Below are 18883 nucleotides of genomic sequence, written 5' to 3' on the forward strand. Positions count from 1 at the left end.
TCGGCAGGAGCAGGTTGGGCCGTGAGAGTGGGCTGCTCGACGGGAGCAGGCTGGGCCATGGGAATGGGCTGCTCGACGGGAGCATGTTGCTTAGTATGTGATGCATGCGAATACGAGGCTTGGGCTCGGGCCCGTGCAAACTTGGATGGCACGGTTTGAGCCGTGGCCTTGGTGCCGTGAGCCTTAGATGGCACGGCTCGGGCCGTGGTGAAGGCACCATGGACCTCGCCACGGGTGGCTACCGAGGTAGCCACCGCGGTGGTTCCCATGGTGGAAACTCGTGGTGGTGGTGTTGCTTCACTTATTGTCGCTTTTAGCCTTTTTGTGCGAGAGTCTTCTATGAGTATGGATTTCAACTCTCAATGAAAACACCAATTTATGGATGCAAATTTCTTCCTTCTTGATCTTGGACAAAATTGCACCTACAAAATAAATAACACCTTTGGTTCTCACGCGCCCACGATGAATGAGGGGCTTTGGCCGAAGAACCTCCGATGCCAAAGTTAGAATTTAGAGAGAAATAATGTTTAGAGAATTTTGGGATTTTTGCAAGAGTATTGGAATTAGTGTTTGATGAAAATGGGAACCAATATATAGGAGAGGAAGGGTATGGCCGGCCATTAGACCAAGGATGAGTTATTTTGGGAGGTTATGGAGATAATGGGCTAGTTATTTTGGGGGGTTATGGAAATAATTGGCTAGTTAATTAGCAAATCATAATAACCTAATTAACTAGCTATTTGAATGTCATAAAAGGGGAAGAAAATGGTAGCAAAAAACAGAAAATAAAAGGCATGGCCAGCCCTAGTGGGTAACCGGCCTTTGGTAAGTTTTTTGGTTATAATTTGGTGGTTTAATTGATAATTAAAGGATTGATTAGGTAATTAATCCCTTGATTAGTCAATTTTAGGAAATATGAAAGGAATATATTATTTAGCTAATTTATTAGCTAAATAATGGAATATAGAACATATAGAATAAATTAGATTTTGGGAATTACCTTATAGAAAGGATTTGGTGAAATAGGTTTTAAATTGTTACCTATTTTGGGTATTTTTGACTTGGTTGAAAGATGATTTTCCGCTACTCGCGCGTAGGAATCCCAATGTGCCTCAAGGGTATTCCTGTCCTCTTTTGTCCAAAAATCCACATGGCGCCTAGTGAATATTTTTGGCTCCACAAAGATTATCTCGAAGTGGAAATGAATGGGTTTGGCACTTCGGCGTTTGATGTAGCAACCACTTGGTTCAATAGTGAAATGAAGATGAAAGTTCAAGAGACGAACACTAGAAGTAGGAAGAGATGAGACTTTTCACCCAAGGGTATTTAAGTCTTTTTAACTTTAATTTTATGTTAATTTTATAGGAATCTAAAAAAATAGGCTATATTTTATTGAGTGGCTCTTAAAATGGCGATATTTCCAAATTTCTCATTCAAGTTGGGAAATATTATTTGAGAAATTTTTTATGGAGATGGCCATTCTCACACTTTTTTTTTTTTGTTTTTTTTTGTTTTAGTGAGTGGTTAGAGAAAAATGAAAAGAATAAAAAACCTCCAACTAGTCAATTACGTTCCTAGCCCGAACTATAAAATAAGGAAAAATATTCAATCAGGTTCACCTGAGGGAAGACACTATAGTTTAAGGGCAGAGCGAAGGAAAATTACAGTGGCGGTCGGAACTGGATCTCTACGTCCTCGCTCTTCTTTTCCGAAATTGATTAGGGGTAAGCTCCTTCAACCAAAACCCACTTTTCTAAATGTGTAATTCTTGCAAATATGGCATCCTTTAAATCGAACCCGTGGTTATTGTACTAATCTGCAGGTTATGGAAGAAATGTGTGATTCATTTACTTGTTTCTGTTCATACAAATTTTATGATATTTATTCGAGCGTAATGGAAAATGCATTTGTTCAGAGCTCTTTAATTGATTGTATTTTGTTTCGTTTGGAATAATTGGGTAGTGAGAGATTTCGTGGGTTTTGATGCATTTTTATATGTTTGGTAATTTTTGATAAATTGTTTTGGATGTAGAGAGTTGCGGCCTAAATCTTCATATTTGCAGTGTTATATAAGGTTTCACCAAAATATTGGTATCTCAGATTTTACTAGGGTTTAATGCTGACTTACTCTTATCCTAACTTTACATTTCGGTTTTCGGTTTTCATTTTTTGTGTTAGTGATAGAGGGGAAATACATGGGACATGAAGGGTGAAGGATGGCAGGAGAGATATCGAAGAAATGTACAAGGAAAGGCGCGCGAAATGAAAACTAAAAACTAAAAACTAAAAACTATTTTAAGTTTATTTTCACGTTCAAGATTTTGTTTTCGTTCGTTCCTTTTTTTTTTCTTTCCCTTTTCTTCCATCACCCTTCTTCATCCCTCCTTTTCTTCATATGTCAAGCACAAAAAAGTGAATACCAAAATAAAACGAAATGATTATCAACCGGGCCTTTAGTGTTTTGCTTTGTGGATGTCTGAAGAAATTCTCAGTGAGAATTTTGTCAATATTTTGCCTTGTGGAGGTTTCAATCTGCATTTGCAAAGAGTTTAGTAGTTGTTCGTGTTGAAGCTTCTATATGTCTAAACTGAAACGCGACTAGTTTATCTTGCCAGTCTTACACCTTGTCTCCCTTCCTTACTATTCTTAATTCTTGGTAATTTCCTTTCTATGCTTTCCTGTTCTGTTCTCGGGATAATGTGTTTGGTCCAATACTTCTAGTGCTATAATATCCTGCATTGCAACCTTTGAATTTGATACTCATTTTACGGTGAGATAAGGATGTCTTAATTGTTTATGATTGCAGCATTTTTGCATTTATGAGAAGGAGCTCTAGAAATGGAAAACCCCAGCAACGATCAGGAAGTAGAGCCTTCATCTGCAGCGGTTTATGAGTTACCAGGGGAGCCTGCTATTGTCATTGATGGAGTGCCCGAAATTCCCTCAACTGAAAGCACCCGTTCTGTCTCTGATGCTGCGCATGATGCAGAATCCCATGGAAATACTAACTTTGGCGAGTGGTTGGAAGGAAGAGAAGTGAGGAAGTTGTTTGGAGAGCAAAACTATATTGGCACAGTGACTGAGTATGATAAAGAAGCAGGCTGGTACAGGGTGGTGTATGAAGATGGTGACTTTGAAGATCTCGACTGGACTGAGTTGGAACAAGTGCTACTGCCCCTAGACATTATGGTTCCCCTGAAAACAGTAGCCCTAAAAACTCTCAGGAAAAGCAAGAAATTCCTCCGTAAACCTAGAAACTTTATGGCTGGATCTCAAGCACAAAAAGCCAAAACCAAGGGAAGTAGGGGAAGGAAGGCCACCTCAGCAATTGAAGGTGCTTCAAAGATTGACTTCAAAGTAGGTGAAGATGCTTCAATGGTGGACTCCAAAGTACTTGAAGATGCTTCAATGGTGGACTCCAAAGTACCTGAAGCTGCTTTAATGACAGACTCCAAAACACCTGAATATGCTTGACGGACTCCAAAGCAATTGAAGACGCTTCCATTATGAAGTCCGATGGTTCGTAAACGTTTGAAGTTCAAAGGTCGATGAGGTTAGATTCTGATGGACATGAAACAGCTTGGTATAGAGGATGAAGGTTTTGAAAATGGGTATTGCTAGAAGTTTGAAACAAACATTTTGACTTGAAAAGTGGATACTACTGACTTGTAAGGTGAACTGTGAGACTTACGTGAAGTATTAGTCAGTGATGGTGTTGTACTGCTTAGGCTAATTATATGTGTTGTATGCCAACAAGACTACATACTTAATGGATCTTGTGTTGGGATGTTCGGGATTTAAAAACGAAACCCTCTTCTTTTTTTCTTTCCGGGGGCAGGATATTCGAACTTGGCCCGCTTGTAATATTGGGAGGAGAAATATCAACAGACCAAGAGCTAGTTGGTAAAACAACGCAAGTCTTTTAGCTTTTGCTAAAACAAAATTGATAAGTGGTTACTAATCAAGTTGAGGAGTATACTTGCCTGCAAAGTATCAAAACTCACGTCTATGAGAAATTCCTAGTTCACATCCTCACTTCATTGTATTATGTCTGATTTTCTTCAACTCAAGTTCTTAGGCTGAAAATTGGTTGGAGCTAAAATCCCAAGAATTTTCTGACAACAAATTCTAGAATTAAGACTCCCCACGTACTTCTGGGGCCCTTTAGAATTGCTTTTAAAATAAGGAAACTAGTGAAAATGATTTGAAAACTTTAAGTTTTAATGATAAGGACAAAATAAAGGGTAAAGTGAATAGTAACATGATTGACTTTTTAATGTAAAAATGTGGTTTTTCGTTAAATTGAACAGTACCGGGAGTTTTTCATTAGTTTCCTTTAAAATAAGTACTTTTGCTCATAAGTGTTTTTTTTAATAGTAATTTTAATAGAACAAGTTGAATTTTAGGAACCCTTGGAAGGACTAGAGGATGACAATTCTAATCATTAAACCCAACAATCATGGATAATCGCCCGGGTATATTTGGGATATGAGAAAAAATCGTGAGCAGTTTTCTGTTGTGGTTGGATATGGTTATGGGTCTCCGATTCGTATTTGTTCTCGAATCTGAATCCAAACCGAATAATATATAATATAACTATATTAATATTATATAATACACAAATTTTTTTACTTGGTATTAAGTTTTCTTGGCAATTAACACAGGCCCTGCAATTTTTGTTTACCTTTTTTCTTGGCAATCAAATTGTCACACTATATATTTCTAGCAAAGCTGATGGTGTTTGCTCACACGAATGAATGGAGTTCTCCTTCAAGCCTGTGTCAGTTTCAGGAAGAAACTTTCTCAGTCCGTTCTGCAAACACATTCATCTCACTCCAAGCCCTTCTTCTCTTCTACCAAATTCACACGAACAACCCAAAAAACCAACAAGCTACAAAACTCTCTCAGAGTTATCGACCTCATCACCCCAAAACCACCCCCCGCCGCGCGCCGCCGCCGAGGCCATCTCCGGCTCATTCAGGACTTTCTGCAGTCAGATTCCGACCACTTTACCGTCGGTTCTGCTTCCTCTGATCCAACAAACCCACGAGTAAAAATCTCAACTTTGTTCGATGAAAGCGTTTTGTCACACGCCATAAGCTCATGTGGGTCTTCTCGAAATCTTCATGGCGGGGTTCAGTACCACTGTGCAGCAATGAGAATTGGGTTTATTTCCAATGTTTATATTGGAAGCTCTTTGGTGAGTTTGTACAGCCGATGCGGTGAGCTGCAGAGTGCATATAAGTTGTTCGACGAAATGCCTGTGAGAAATGTGGTGTCTTGGACTGCCATTATTTCCGGTTTTGCGCAAGCGTGGCAGGTTGATGTGTGCTTGCAGCTTTTCAGTGAAATGAGAAACTTTTTGGAACCGAATGATTTTACGTATGCAAGTATTCTGAGTGCTTGTACTGGCAGTGGAGCTCTTGGGCATGGAAGAAGTGCTCATTGCCAAACCATCCGAACAGGCTTCAATTCGTACATCCACATTGCTAATGCTCTTATCTCAATGTATTGCAAGTGTGGGGATGTTAAAGATGCGCTTTCCATATTCGAAAATTTGGATGGCAGAGATAATGTATCTTGGAACTCCATGATTGCCGGGTATGCGCAGCATGGGCTTGCATTGCAGGCCATTGATCTTTTTGAAGAAATGAAGCGGCAACGTGTGAAACCTGATGCCATTACTTTATTGGGCGTGCTCTCTTCGTGTCGTCATGCAGGTCTTGTCAAAGAAGGCCGGCTTTACTTCAATTCAATGATCAAAGAGCATGGTATTCATCCAGAGCTAGATCATTATTCGTGTGTTGTTGACCTTCTTGGCCGCGCTGGTCTATTAGAAGAGGCTCGAGAATTCATTGAACAGATGCCTATTCGTGCCAACGCAGTTATATGGGGCTCGCTGCTGTCATCCTGTAGGGTTTATGGGAGTGTGTGGATTGGCATTGAGGCTGCGGAGAGTAGGCTATTACTAGAGCCAAAGTGTGCTTCAACCCATGTGCAATTGGCAAACCTGTATGCTAGTGTGGGATGTTGGGATGGGGCAGCAAGAATGCGAAAGTTGATGAAAGATAAAGCGATTAGGACAAGTCCTGGGTTCAGCTGGATTGCGATTGGAAATGAAGTTCACAAATTTAGAGCAGAAGACTGTTCAAATCCCAAAATGATTGAAATTATTGATCTCTTGGATAGTTTGGCAGACCACATTAAAACTTTAGCCTATGAGCCTGAAATGGAAGAGGAAGATTAAGCATGATTTAATTTGCTATCAAAGTGGCTAGAAGCGATCGATGTAAATCTACTTTAAAGATTGATTTGTTCTGCTCCAAGATTCGTTCGGAGATCCTTCGTTCATAGAAGTTTTGAATATTAAAAATCGACGTGAAGTAAGGTGCTTGTACGTCTTTTGTGTAAATAAATAGCGAGCTAACAACTTCTTGTTCTAAATTTGTAGACACAACCTCGCGTTGCTCTGACTGGAGATGCTGTACATGTAGGTAATCTTGTTCTTCCACATTTTACTCTAAATAGCATTCTGAACTCGAATAGCTTTGATTTCTAACTCACGGGAAATTTTACCTTTAGTTTATTGCTTTGTTTGATTCTATGATTTTACAACTTATTAGTGATTGGTTTGAGAAATTTTTCTAAATGTGCTATTTTATACCTATGTTTGCACTTAACCTTGGTCGTAACAATTCTAAGAGGCACCATCCATACCTAATGTCTCCTAGACAAGCTAAAATGGTTGCGTAATTTAGTCTTCAGGCTCGGGGTTTCTCTTTCTAGGGTAATCAATAGTATTTCGTGATTCAGATAGTATAATGTGTTATGTTTCAAAAAAATAAGTATAATGTGTTATCTATTGAGAAAATTTTCGTAGAGGCTAGTTTATGTCGCAATACAATAGTTAGATCACTAATCTTTTATATATGTAACATTCAGTATTATACTAAAAGTAAAGTACAGAAAGAAAATTAAATCCTGGTTTAATAGAAGAGTTCATCAACGCTAAACGTAACGTACCCATAAGAAATTACAAACAGAGATCACATATTTCCCTACGCTTATGCTTCAATTGACGCTCCCTGAGGCATACAATACAAAAAGGCACGAACATTATAGACAGCGCGAGTACTGCGAGTAAACCAAGGGCGCCAACCTGGGTGTGCCTATGCGGAATTTTCAGACAACCGGCAGCTCCATTGAGGTGGCCCAGAAGAGTTATCATCGCCGAGGAAGAAGAGTTATCGTCGCCTTGCTTGTTGAAATTCTTGTTCTGTTTAGAATCTGCACAAGAGTTGTCCTTGCCTTGCCGCTTGTTGAAACTTTCGTTCTTGATAGACATAGAATCCTCGAACCTGGCCTTGAGTATTGCCAAGCGTAATTCCTTCTCTTGACTGTTGAGGTTGGCGCGTTCAATCTCCCTCAGCGATCGCTCAAGTTCGTCGTAAATGTTCGCGGGTGCGGATTGGGATGATGTAGCAGCCGCGCTAGTTCCTAGCCCTAGCCCTAGCAGAATGATGAATAGCATACAAGGTGAAGTCATTGGTACGTAGGTTAGTTTGGTTCGGTTTCGATTGGTTTTGGCTTGCTGAAGCGACCACAGGATTGGTTGTTTGATTTAAGGAGAGGGGGAGACTGAGGATGGCGTTTAGAGTCTGTTTGTTTTGATTTATATACACAGAAGGAGGAGGAATTTGAGAAGCATGAAATCCTCGTAGTATTAGTAAAAAGACCCAAGAAAATTAAACTAAAGAAATCCTAATAGGAAAAGGACATGAATTGAACAAAAGGAATCCTAAAAGAATCCTAAAATTCCCCCTAGTATCCTTCACTACAACAATCACTATCGGGGTGGACATGTAGATTTGCCCCTATTAAGGTTTTTATTACAAATGGTTCTTGAAATATAACTATCTCATCAAGATAATCTTAAAATTGAAAATCAATCAATATAGTTCCTAAAAATGAATGTCGCAAATCAATCTTGTCATTTTGTTACAATTTCGTTAAAAATTCTATTATGTGATGATATGACACATAACTGAATCTCACAAATCTAATTAAATATGTCACATGGATTAAAAATATTTAAATAATTAAAAAACAATTTTAATTTTTTGTATAATTAAAAAAAAAAAAAAAAAACACATCTTCTCCTCCCACTGAACACGATCACACCTGCACTACACCCAAATCCCTCCTCACGATTTTAATCGCCAATACATCAACAACTTTGAAAAGTTTGGTGATGGAATTGATATAATAAGCCAAAAAATTAGCTACTGCTTCTCCACCCCCATCATCTACTGCTTCTCCACTCCCGTCTATCACTTCCTCTAGCATCGCCACCACCCTTCTCCACCAGCTGCCTCTCCTCCGGCTACGTCAGAACCCCCACTAGACGCTTCCCCACAACATCCTTCAAAAGGTTCTCCCCCTCCCAAATCTTCCCCAACACCTCTAGCAGAAGCCTCATCGCCACCTAAATCCACAAAGTCCCCACCTCCTCCATGCTGATGTCATGTCCCCTTCGTCCGATTCTCCACTAGCACCAGAAGGAGAAGCACAAAAAAAATCTCCTCCATCCCCCATCATCACATCTCCTCCATCTGGTTCCAAATATGGTCCTCCACCAGCTGATAACTCACCCCTTGCACCCAAGGTGCCATCACCACCTCCTTCGGTCCCTTCACCCCCTGTTACTTCTCTTCTTTCATTTCCCCATTAATTGAGAAATTAATCCAATGAGAAAGAATTTGGGTGTGGATGTTTTCAGGTGGGAGGAGAAGAAAATGAACACATCTTTTTTTTTCAGAAAATGAACACATCTTTTTTTTTTTCTCTTTCCTATTTTTTAAGCTTTTAATTACACAAAAAATAAAATTATTTTTAATTATTTAAATATTTTAAAATCATGTGCCATATTTAATTGGAAATTTTAATGAAAATGGCTTGAGCCAATAAAAATTTAATAAAAAACCATCCTAAAATGTTATTTAAACGAAAGGGCTCAAAGTTTAATAAAAAATCATCCAAAACTATTGTCCATCTTTTTCGTGCCCTTATCCTTCTCTTCCTCGTCATTGTCCTCATCCTCATCCTCATCCTCTTATCTGCACCACAAACAATTTATAGTGTTAGTATTTTATTCCAATCAGATCCAATAAGGACCTACGGTCCCGATGATGTACATACATGTCAGGCGTCTGTAAATAGGAAAAAAAAAAAAACCAAAACATAAAACTGTTTCTGAAGAACCCAAAACATAACACTGTTTCTGGAAAAAAAAAAAAATCAGATACAGTGTTTGTTTTTTCTGTGCACAAACAAACATTGTATCTGAAAAGAAAAGAATCAAAATCCATGAACAATGACTTAAATTTCAGAAACAGTGACTTAGATTTCAGAAATAATGACTTAAATTCCAGAAACAATCTATGTTTTAACCTTTGATTGTTTCTTTTATTTCATGCATCAGTTGATTATATTTAAGAAACATGATGCTTATTTTGCTTTGAATCCAAATACAATGAATTTCATTATTTCTTTTCTAGCTTACATTTAAGAAACAGTGTGTTTATTTCATTTGGATCTAGAAACAGTGACTTAGATTCCAAAAATAGTAACTTAGATTCCAGAAACAGTAACTTAAATTCCAGAAATAGTTAATTTTTACAGTCTAGAAACAGTGACCCGTCATTATTATTGAATAACATGCAAATCTCAAATTTATTTTCTGGAGAAACAAACGTTGAACTCCACTAATGAAGAAAAATTGAAAAACAGTACCTCGAATATTTTATGAATAATAACGATGATCATGTTTCAATGAAATAATACAAAATATAAATTAAATAGCATGATGATCTATATTTTTGTTTCAAAGAAAAAGAAGAAGGTCTGCAAAATAACGATGAACTCCATTAACGACGAAAATTTAGAACTCAACCTAAAAAAGTTAGGGGTAAAATCGACAAATCATAATTTATTATAGTTAGGCCATTTTTAGTTGGACTACTTTAACATGGGCCTTGTACTAATCATTAAACAAAACTTATAACATGGTTTTTTTATTAAAACTAAAACTTTTCAAGCCATTTTCTTTAGTTTTCCTTATTTAATTAGCTTGTGGGACCTAGTTATGCGTCATGTCATCACATAACATAATTTTTCATTACATAACATAATTTTTAACGGAATTGTAACTGAAGGACTAGATTGATTTGCGACACTCATTTTCAAGGATAACGTTGATTGATTTTCAATTTTAAAAACCATCTTGATGGGGTGGGTCAATTTTCAGGAACTATTTATGATAAAAATCTTGATTTTTATTGGGAGCAGAGATACATAATTTTCCTCTACTAAAAGTCATACCTATTCCTTGAACAAGCTTATAAAACGTCGCCTTTGATAATGATCTGGTGAAGAGGTCTACCAGGTTGTCTTGTGAACGGATTTGTGTGACTTCAATCTTCTGATGCTTTTGCTGTTGATGTGAGAAGAAAAACTTCAGCACAATGTACTTGGTGTTGTCTCATTTGATATAACCCTTCTTGAGTTGTTCGATGCATGCTGCATTATCTTCATGTCAACAATGGGGTAAAGATCCCAAGAGCTTTGAATATGGCCCACAACCGCTCTCATCCAAAAGCATTCCCAAATAGCTTCATGTAAGGTGAGTTTTCAGCATGGTTAGATGAAGTGGCAACTAAGGTCTGTTTAGTTGAGCTCCAAGATATTGTGCTGCCTCCAACGGTAAAGACGTAATCCGTTCGAGAGCGCGCTTTGTGTGGGTCAAATAAGTAACCTACGTTGACATAACCAACAAGGCGGGAATCGACTCGAGATTCGAGGGGGGTTGTAGCATCACTTGAGGATTCGTAGGAATAGAATAGACCCAAATCCGTAGTTTTCATGCCCCGATCCCGACATATGTCCATGATCGACACGTGACGTCATCAAATACTCGTATATCTCACATACCCCATCTCCGGGATATGGCAAATCACAACTCAAGAATCAAATTGTAAAGTAATTTTCGTTTACTTTATGGCTGCATCTAACCTCTTCGTTAGACTGCCTACGTACCCTCAATAGGGATCAAGCCATTCGTAGTTCACTTATCACAAAATCAGACGTTTATTCCCCTAAGTTCAAGCAGAAAAGCATAGAATTCCTCAATCATTTATTATAACTTGACAACATGTAATTCCTGGACTCAGGCTACATAACCAACCCCTATGAAAACATGATTTCTCTCCCATCCAACATATAAATCATTATGTCTCATCATGATATCGCAATTCACAACATACATCATATTTAAGAACTGAAGAAACACAAAACCATTCTCTAGCCGCATTAATTAATTAATTTGATCAAAGTAATAACAATTATCCCCATATCTTCTAAAATTCATGCCTTATGAAATCATAATCGAATCGTAGAAAATCTTGAAAGAGTCACTCAGATGTCCAACATCTTTTCTAACTCAATTCACAAGATTCTCGAAATCATTGATAAATATATATAAAATTAAGGCTAGAGTGACATAGTTAGGCCAAGCCTACTTCTCCAAATAATGGGATTTTAGACTACTCCACGAAATTCAACAACCTCGGGTTCCGGACCACTCAACGGAACCAAACTAAATATGATTGCCTATAAAATGTACCAAGTACAACTAATCATCATCACCTCTAGAATGTGTATGGTCCCCCATCGCGGATATACCAAGTAGAACCATATGTCTAATCTCATTGTGCAGCCAATGATCACTCATCGCGGATATACCAAGCATGATCACCCCTGAATACGTATGGTCCCTCATCGCGGATATACCAAGCTGGACCATATTCTAGCTTTAGGTAGTGACCACCTATCACGGATATACTAAGCATGATCACTCCTAGCATGTGTATGGTTCCCCATCGCGGATTTACCAAGTAAGACCATCAATGTACCACTACTACATGGTGCAATCTCATCATCACACATTCTACATAATGATACGCATACATTCTATCGATTCCTTATATCAACCAGCATCTAGTCATATGGAGCACAATAAAAGGAATTCCCTTAATTACTATTTCTACTAAAAATCTAATAAAGTACCTAACTCATCTCCTGACTTTCATCTCCATCTCATGCTAGGTAGTAATGCCAAGTTCAAATAGGTATTCAGTTGGCAATCATATCCAAATAATTATCAACAATATTTAGATCCCATGATTGTCATAACATTCATCATAATTATCAATCACATTATTAAAAAGATAATTAAACACACACACACACACACACACACACACACACACACACACACACACACACACATATATATATATATATATCACAAACATCATCAGTACACAAGCCAAATCCTATTTAATAAGCATAGGTCTATGGCTAAATATATAAAATCACATTTCAATAGAATCATATTTATAAGATCAATTCATATTCACAATTGATACTAATACAAGAAATTAAGATAATAATCATTTCTCATATATTCAAGTCACTATCTAACCAATATAGGCCCACTAATCATGTGCTGCCGATGGCGATTGGCCGTCTCGACTCGCCCGAAAATTCAATTATTTTAAAAATTACCAATTTTTACAAGCAAGTAGAGTTCAATGAGAGGAACAACTTTCATACCTGGACCGAAGTCCAATTCGGCCAGGAAAAGCCCTAAGTTCACTCAAACCCGCCAGAAACCCCAAGATGGGTGTTCTTTGATTCAACTTCCTCGATGTTCCAACACCCCTTGATGTTCCAACGCCCCTACAACTGATTGGGTCTTGTTCCTGGATCCAAAGAGAAGTTGATTAAGAGTGGTGGTGGGTGATGAAACTTGCTGGAACGGCCGAATCGCCCTCGAACACCTCTGGTCACCCGAACGGTTTTTGGGCTTAAAAATCCCCAAATTTGGGTGGAGTGGTAGAGGGGAAGTTGTGGAAGAAGTTGTAGGTGTTGGATGGTGGTCATTCAACGGAAAAAATGGTGGAATCGCTGGTAATAAAACCGGGTTGGTATGCGGGGGTCTCGGCCCGACGGAAAAGCTCCAACTTTTCCCTTTTTTTTTCAATTTTATTGGCCCCCAGAATTTACTCACCTCTCCTCGGCCCAATTTCCCACATGATGGGGGTTTATCTCACTTAAAAACTATAGTTTAGAAGAACAACTTCAAATGTCCGTAATTATACCGTTATTCTCCGGACTCACAAACGGCTTTTACCTGTGCACTCGTGACTTTGAGATCTATTCGAAAATATAAATCGTGACCTTGAAAGGTCTACGGATTTTAGATAATTAATTTCCAAACTTCTACCCTCATAATTAGTTTAATTAAAACCTAATTTCAAATAAATTAATATAAATTCTCAAAAAATAATATAAAACCTCAATAACATAAATACGCAGAGAAATCCAGATTTTACCGTAGTACTCTTTGCAAGCCATGGTTTTCGGGCTTCCAGTTTTTGTCAAACCAAAGGAAAGGCTGAATGACATTTTACGAGATGTGTGCTTCATAGCTCCTGAATTTCTACAGAGATCATGTATGGTAGAAGCAAAACTTGGCAGGCTTGGTTCAAAATTTTGTTAAGCCAATTTTCTTGTGGCCTTTTTGGAGACTTGAACTGCACTTCGTTTGGTTGCAGCTACCGTGCTAATATTTGAAAACCCCATGGCTCATAACTGGAGACCAAGCAGAGCCAAACCTCCACATACCAACTTGACGGATTGTTTGGAGTGGGTGTTACTTGGAACGAGGCGGATCACATTTGGTCTACGTTAGCAACTACTACATTTACGGCATGAGGACAGCCTTATTTTAGGGGGCAGGATTATTAGGATCCTTTGGGCTGCTATAGGTTACTAGTAGTTATTAGTCCCATGGTCATCTGAATAAGGCATGAATGAAGACTTGTTTTTTTATTTGTTATTTTCCTTTTCTTTTCCCTTCCTACGGAATGGGTCCTATCACTTTGGTGAGTATGTACTGTAGATGCGGTGAGCTGCAGAATGCATATAAGTTGTTCGACGGAATGCCTGCGAGAAATGTGGTGTCTTGGACTGCCATTATTTCCTGGTTTGCACAAGCGTGGCAGGTTGATGTGTGCTTGCAGCTTTTGAGTGAAATGAGAAACTCTTCGGAACCGAATGATTTCACGTATGGCAAGTATTCTTAGTGCTTGCACTGGCGGTGGAGGTCTTGGGCATGGAAGAAGTGCTCATTGCCAAACCATCCGAACAGGCTTCGATTCGTACATCCACATTACTAATGCTCTTATCTCAATGTATTGCAAGTGTGGGATGTTAAAGATGCGCTTTACATATTCGAAAATTTGAATGGCAAAGATACATTTATGGTAATGTATCTTGGAACTCCATGATTGCCGGGTATGCGCAGCACGGCCTTGCATTGCAGGCCATTGATCTTTTTGAAGAAATGAAGCGGCAAGGTGTGAAACCTGATGCCATTACTTTATTGGGCGTGCTCTCTTCTTGTCGTCATGCAGGTCTTGTTCTTCTTGTCTTCATGCAGGTCTTGTCAAAGAAGGCCGGCTTTACTTCAATTCAATGATCAAAGAGCATGGTATTCATCGAGAACCAGATCATTATTCATGTGTTGTTGATCTTCTTGGCCGGGCTGGTCTATTAGAAGAGGCTCAAGAAATTTTGGGGTCCTGTACGAAATTTTATAATTTATAAAAGGGGCCATCCTTAAGATGGTTTTAAGTTTTAAAAAAAATATGACAATATATTAATACTAGAAAACATTCACTTAAATAAAAACAAAGCCACTTAGTATTACAGTCTAGTGGTTTTCCTTTTCACTTGGAAATGAGAGGTCTTAAGTTCAATTATCGTCAAAATCAAATTTGAATCCCATTATTGTTAGCCTATTATGAGGCTTAGCCCACTCTCCCACCTCTTTAGTGTAGATAATATCGTTTGTTAAAAAAAAAAAAAAACTTTAGCACTCATTGATTGCATTTTTACAAGTGTTCTTAATGATAAGAAAAAAGATCTACAAACATAACCTTCATTAAGTAATCAAAAGCAATTTTATCTTAAACAACCAAACATGAAAAAAAAAACTTCAAACCTCTAACTTTAAAGTTTTACTTGAATATATAACGTTGTTATATAATAAAATTAAGAAACTTTCGTTTTTTAGGGTGTTATTAGACACTCAAAATATCTCAGTGTACCCTAAGGTTTTATATATGGAAAGAAAAAAAAATCTCTAATAAGGGGTGCACAATGCGGTTTTAAAGTGCTAACAAAAACAATTTTTTTTTAAATATAGAACATTATTACATGATGTTAGATGGAAAAATTTAGGGGCCCCTTCAAATTTGGGGCCCCTTCAAATTTGGGGCCTTGTGCGACTGCACATTTGTACATACTTGTAGGTAATCGTATTCTTCCCTATTTTACTCTAAATAGCATTCTGAACTCGAAAAGCTTTGATTTCTAACTCACGGGAAAGTTTACTTTTAGTTTATTGCTTTGTTTGATTCTAGGATTTTGCAACTTATTAGTAATTACTTTGGTTTGATAAAATTTTCTCATTGAGCTAATTTATAGCTATATTTGCGCTTAACCTTGGTCATAACAATTCTAACACCATCCATACCTAATGTGGCCGAGACAAGCTGAGATGGTTGTGCAATTTGTAGTATTTCTGATGATTCAGATAGTATAATGTGTTATGTTTCGACCAAAAAAAAAAGAGTAATGTGATATGTGTAAAAGCTCTTTTTCCTTCATTCTATCGGATGAGGCACGGTATAAATTATGAAATACCTCTCTTACCTTCAACAACAACAATGTATATGAAAAATTGTTTTACTTTAAAAATCGATGAGGACGAGAAGCGATGTTCTCAAAAAGGTTAAAATTACAACACAGTGATTACATACCGAAATGCTAAATTGTTTCCCTACGCTTATGCTTCAATGGACGCTGCCTGAACCATACAATACATAAAGGCATGAACATTATAGAGAGCGCGAGTACTGCGAGTAAATCAAGGGCACCGTCCTGGGAGTGCCTACGCAGAATTTTCAGACAACTGGTAGCTCTATTGAGGTGGCTCCTCCTTGGCACCATGGAAGAAGAGGTGTCGTTGCCTTGCTTGTTGAAATTGTTATTCTGGATAGAATCTGCACAAGAGTTGTCCTTACCTTGCCGCTTGTTGAAATTTTCGTTCTTGAGAGACATAGAATCCTCGAACCTTGCCTTGAGTATTGCCGAGCGTAATTCCTTCTCTTGATTGTTGAGGCCGCCGCGTTCAATTTTCCTCAGCGATCGCTCAAGTTCATATTAAATGTTCACGGGTGCGGATTGGGATGATGCAGCAGCCACACTAGTTCCTAGCCCTAGCCCTAGCCCTAGCCCTAGCCCTAGCAGAATGATGAATAGCATACAAGGTGAATTCATTGGTACGTAGGTCGATTCAGTTTAGTTTTTATCGGTTTTGGCTTGCTCAAGCGACCACAGTATTGGTTGTTTGATTTAAGGACAGAGAGAGACTCTGAGGATGGCGTACAGAGTCTGTTTTTATTTATATACACAGAAGGAGAAGGAATTTGAGAAGCATGACATCCTTGTAGTATTAGTAAAAAGAAAGAAAATTAAACAAAAGAAATCCTAATAGAAAAAGGACATGCATTGAACAGAAGAAATCCTAACAATCCTCCTAGTAATAGTATCCCTCACTACAAGAATAGTGAGTACTAGGGGCGGATACGTGGATTCATCCCTATTAATTTTCATTAGGGACGGAAATACAAATTTGTCTCTATGAAAAATTATAGACGGAACGAAAAGTGCCCCTACTAATTTATTACTTTTATTGCAGAAAAGAATTGCCTCTAAAATTTTTAGCCAGAAGAAAATAAAAACAATAATCCAAACCCTAATTGTCTTCTAAAGCTAGCAGATAATTGTGGATTTCTAAGTGAAAAAAATCACACTAGAGTATTTGGCAAAAGGAAGAAAAGTGTGACATGTTAATGTATGAATTGAATTGTAGGCCCTGCAGGTATTGAAAATACGTATGTGTCCATTGGGAGTTGTCGATTGAGGGCATGTTTATGAATGATTTTTAATTACATTTGGTAGTAAAACTTATAATTGCTTCCTAGTTATAGAAGTATTTTCTAAAAATGCACATGGTAGGTGCTTCTTCAATATACCCTTCCAAGTACTTACAAAAGCAATGGAATTCTAATATAAATAAATAAAAATGAATGTGTTTCTCAAAAAAATTACTTTTAGCAAAAGCTTTTGTGAGCATAAGTATTTTTTTTACATAAACAATACTAAAAATATGAATTTACAAGTAACTAAGACACCGTTGCCAACATCACCAATCAATAACACAATACAATGTTGAAAAATACTAACACACAACACTATATTACTAGCAACAAAAGCCGCAATAGCAGACCTAAGGGTGAATATGCAACCTGTAAGGCCCCGTTTGGTATTTTTCTTCTCAAGAAAAACTAAAAATAAAGCAATACAAAAGTCATTCCCAATTCCCACCAAAAGGCCCGGAATTTGGTCTTCCAAGTCTTTGCTATTTGTGGTCCTCATAATTACTAGCTAGCTATCTCGTAATGCTTCCAGTTCTACTTTTCTCTATACATTTCTTTTGGGTAATTTGAACTAGGACAAACCTGAGGCTCAACGAACACGTAAATATCAGTTTTGTCTTCAATAATTAGAAAACCATTCGAACCGTTAAAGCACGTAATGACGTAAATCTTAGTTAAGTTTTCATCATGCAATTAATCACTTTAACGAACTGCTTTAGTAACTTCACTGGCTGTCATCTGCATGTATAGTTATTCACTCGTTTCGTATGAAAGTAAGATCAAAAGGTCAAAAGACCTTAATTTCGTATTTGTAATTACAATTAAGAAACAACAACGCGTGGTCCGGTTTTAGGCCGCGAAGCCTTAGCCGGTTCCAACATCCAGAATGAGGTCACTTTGTATATGTGCTTCAAAAATACCAATTTGGTTAGAAGGCACAAGACTGGACCTACGCCAAGACCAAGAAGATCGAGCACAAGCATAAGACGGTGAAATCTTGCATTCCTCGAGAAGGCAACAGTCCCAATAGAAGCTGAAAGGCTAAGGTGCGAAGGCGTTAATGTCAAAAATGGCTGCCGAAAATGACTAAGCCGGTCGTCTCGATGAATATGGTTGTATGTGTCAAGCCCTTGACTAAGCCATAAGTACCCAGCCGATTCCTAGAATTAATGAAAAAGGTTTCCAGTTGGTGGATTCGTGAAACCCATACAGTCGGAGTGGAAGGCCAAGCACCATTAAAATTGGGAGTTGTGTGGCTTGCCCAAACAGTCTTCTTGAAAGACGAATCATGAAGATATGCCTCCATCAATGTTTTAGGTTAGGGTTGGGATGGCGTTTAAGGCATGAATCAGGTTGGAAGTAACCAGCTTGGAATGGTTGAAGTTGTTGATTTTTCAGAAAATAAATGTGGGGAGTTTGTTAAGCAGACAAGATATGAGATAGAAAGAAAGCCTTGTGGTTTTATAGATGAGTATGTAAAGAGCTTTAGGGGGTCTCTGTCTGAGAGAATCGAGGAGTAACTTTAGGGTATGCTCTGTAACTTTGGGGTTTTATAGATTGTAGGAATCAAACTGCTCTGGCCGGTCTTCATGCTGCCTAACGATTGTAGGAATCAAATAGCCGTTGGATAAAAATTGAACGGCCCGATGAACCTGGTCAGGAGGATCCTCTCCATCTGCTCAGGAGAGGATCCTGATCCATTTTTTTCAATGATGTTATGATTTCTGAGGTAGACCTACTAAAGAAAAAACTTT

At 38.0% G+C, this 18883-nt stretch overlaps 2 protein-coding genes across 4 annotated transcripts; both read left to right on the plus strand.

Moving 5' to 3' along the window:
* Positions 1-1435: 1435 nt before the first annotated feature.
* LOC103450161 (uncharacterized) lies at positions 1436-3809 on the plus strand. Of its 3 annotated transcripts, none has more exons than XM_029089545.2 (3): positions 1436-1724; positions 2179-2253; positions 2807-3809. In XM_029089545.2, the coding sequence occupies exon 3, from the start codon at positions 2839-2841 to the stop codon at positions 3472-3474; it is 636 nt and encodes a 211-aa protein (XP_028945378.1). In that variant the 5' UTR covers positions 1436-1724; positions 2179-2253; positions 2807-2838; the 3' UTR covers positions 3475-3809. The 3 variants fall into 3 exon arrangements, with proteins under 3 accessions (XP_028945378.1, XP_008387697.2, XP_070665883.1); XM_070809782.1 differs by having other exon boundaries at positions 1583-1724; positions 2179-2656; XM_008389475.4 differs by lacking the exon at positions 2179-2253 and having other exon boundaries at positions 1502-1724.
* Positions 3810-4660: 851 nt separating this feature from the next.
* Positions 4661-6559, plus strand: LOC103450162 (pentatricopeptide repeat-containing protein At2g37320). The gene has a single exon (XM_008389477.4). The coding sequence runs from the start codon at positions 4754-4756 to the stop codon at positions 6245-6247; it is 1494 nt and encodes a 497-aa protein (XP_008387699.3). The 5' UTR covers positions 4661-4753; the 3' UTR covers positions 6248-6559.
* Positions 6560-18883: the final 12324 nt, after the last annotated feature.

Source organism: Malus domestica, chromosome 12, assembly GCF_042453785.1.
Source record: "Malus domestica chromosome 12, GDT2T_hap1".
Lineage (NCBI taxonomy): Eukaryota > Viridiplantae > Streptophyta > Magnoliopsida > Rosales > Rosaceae > Malus > Malus domestica.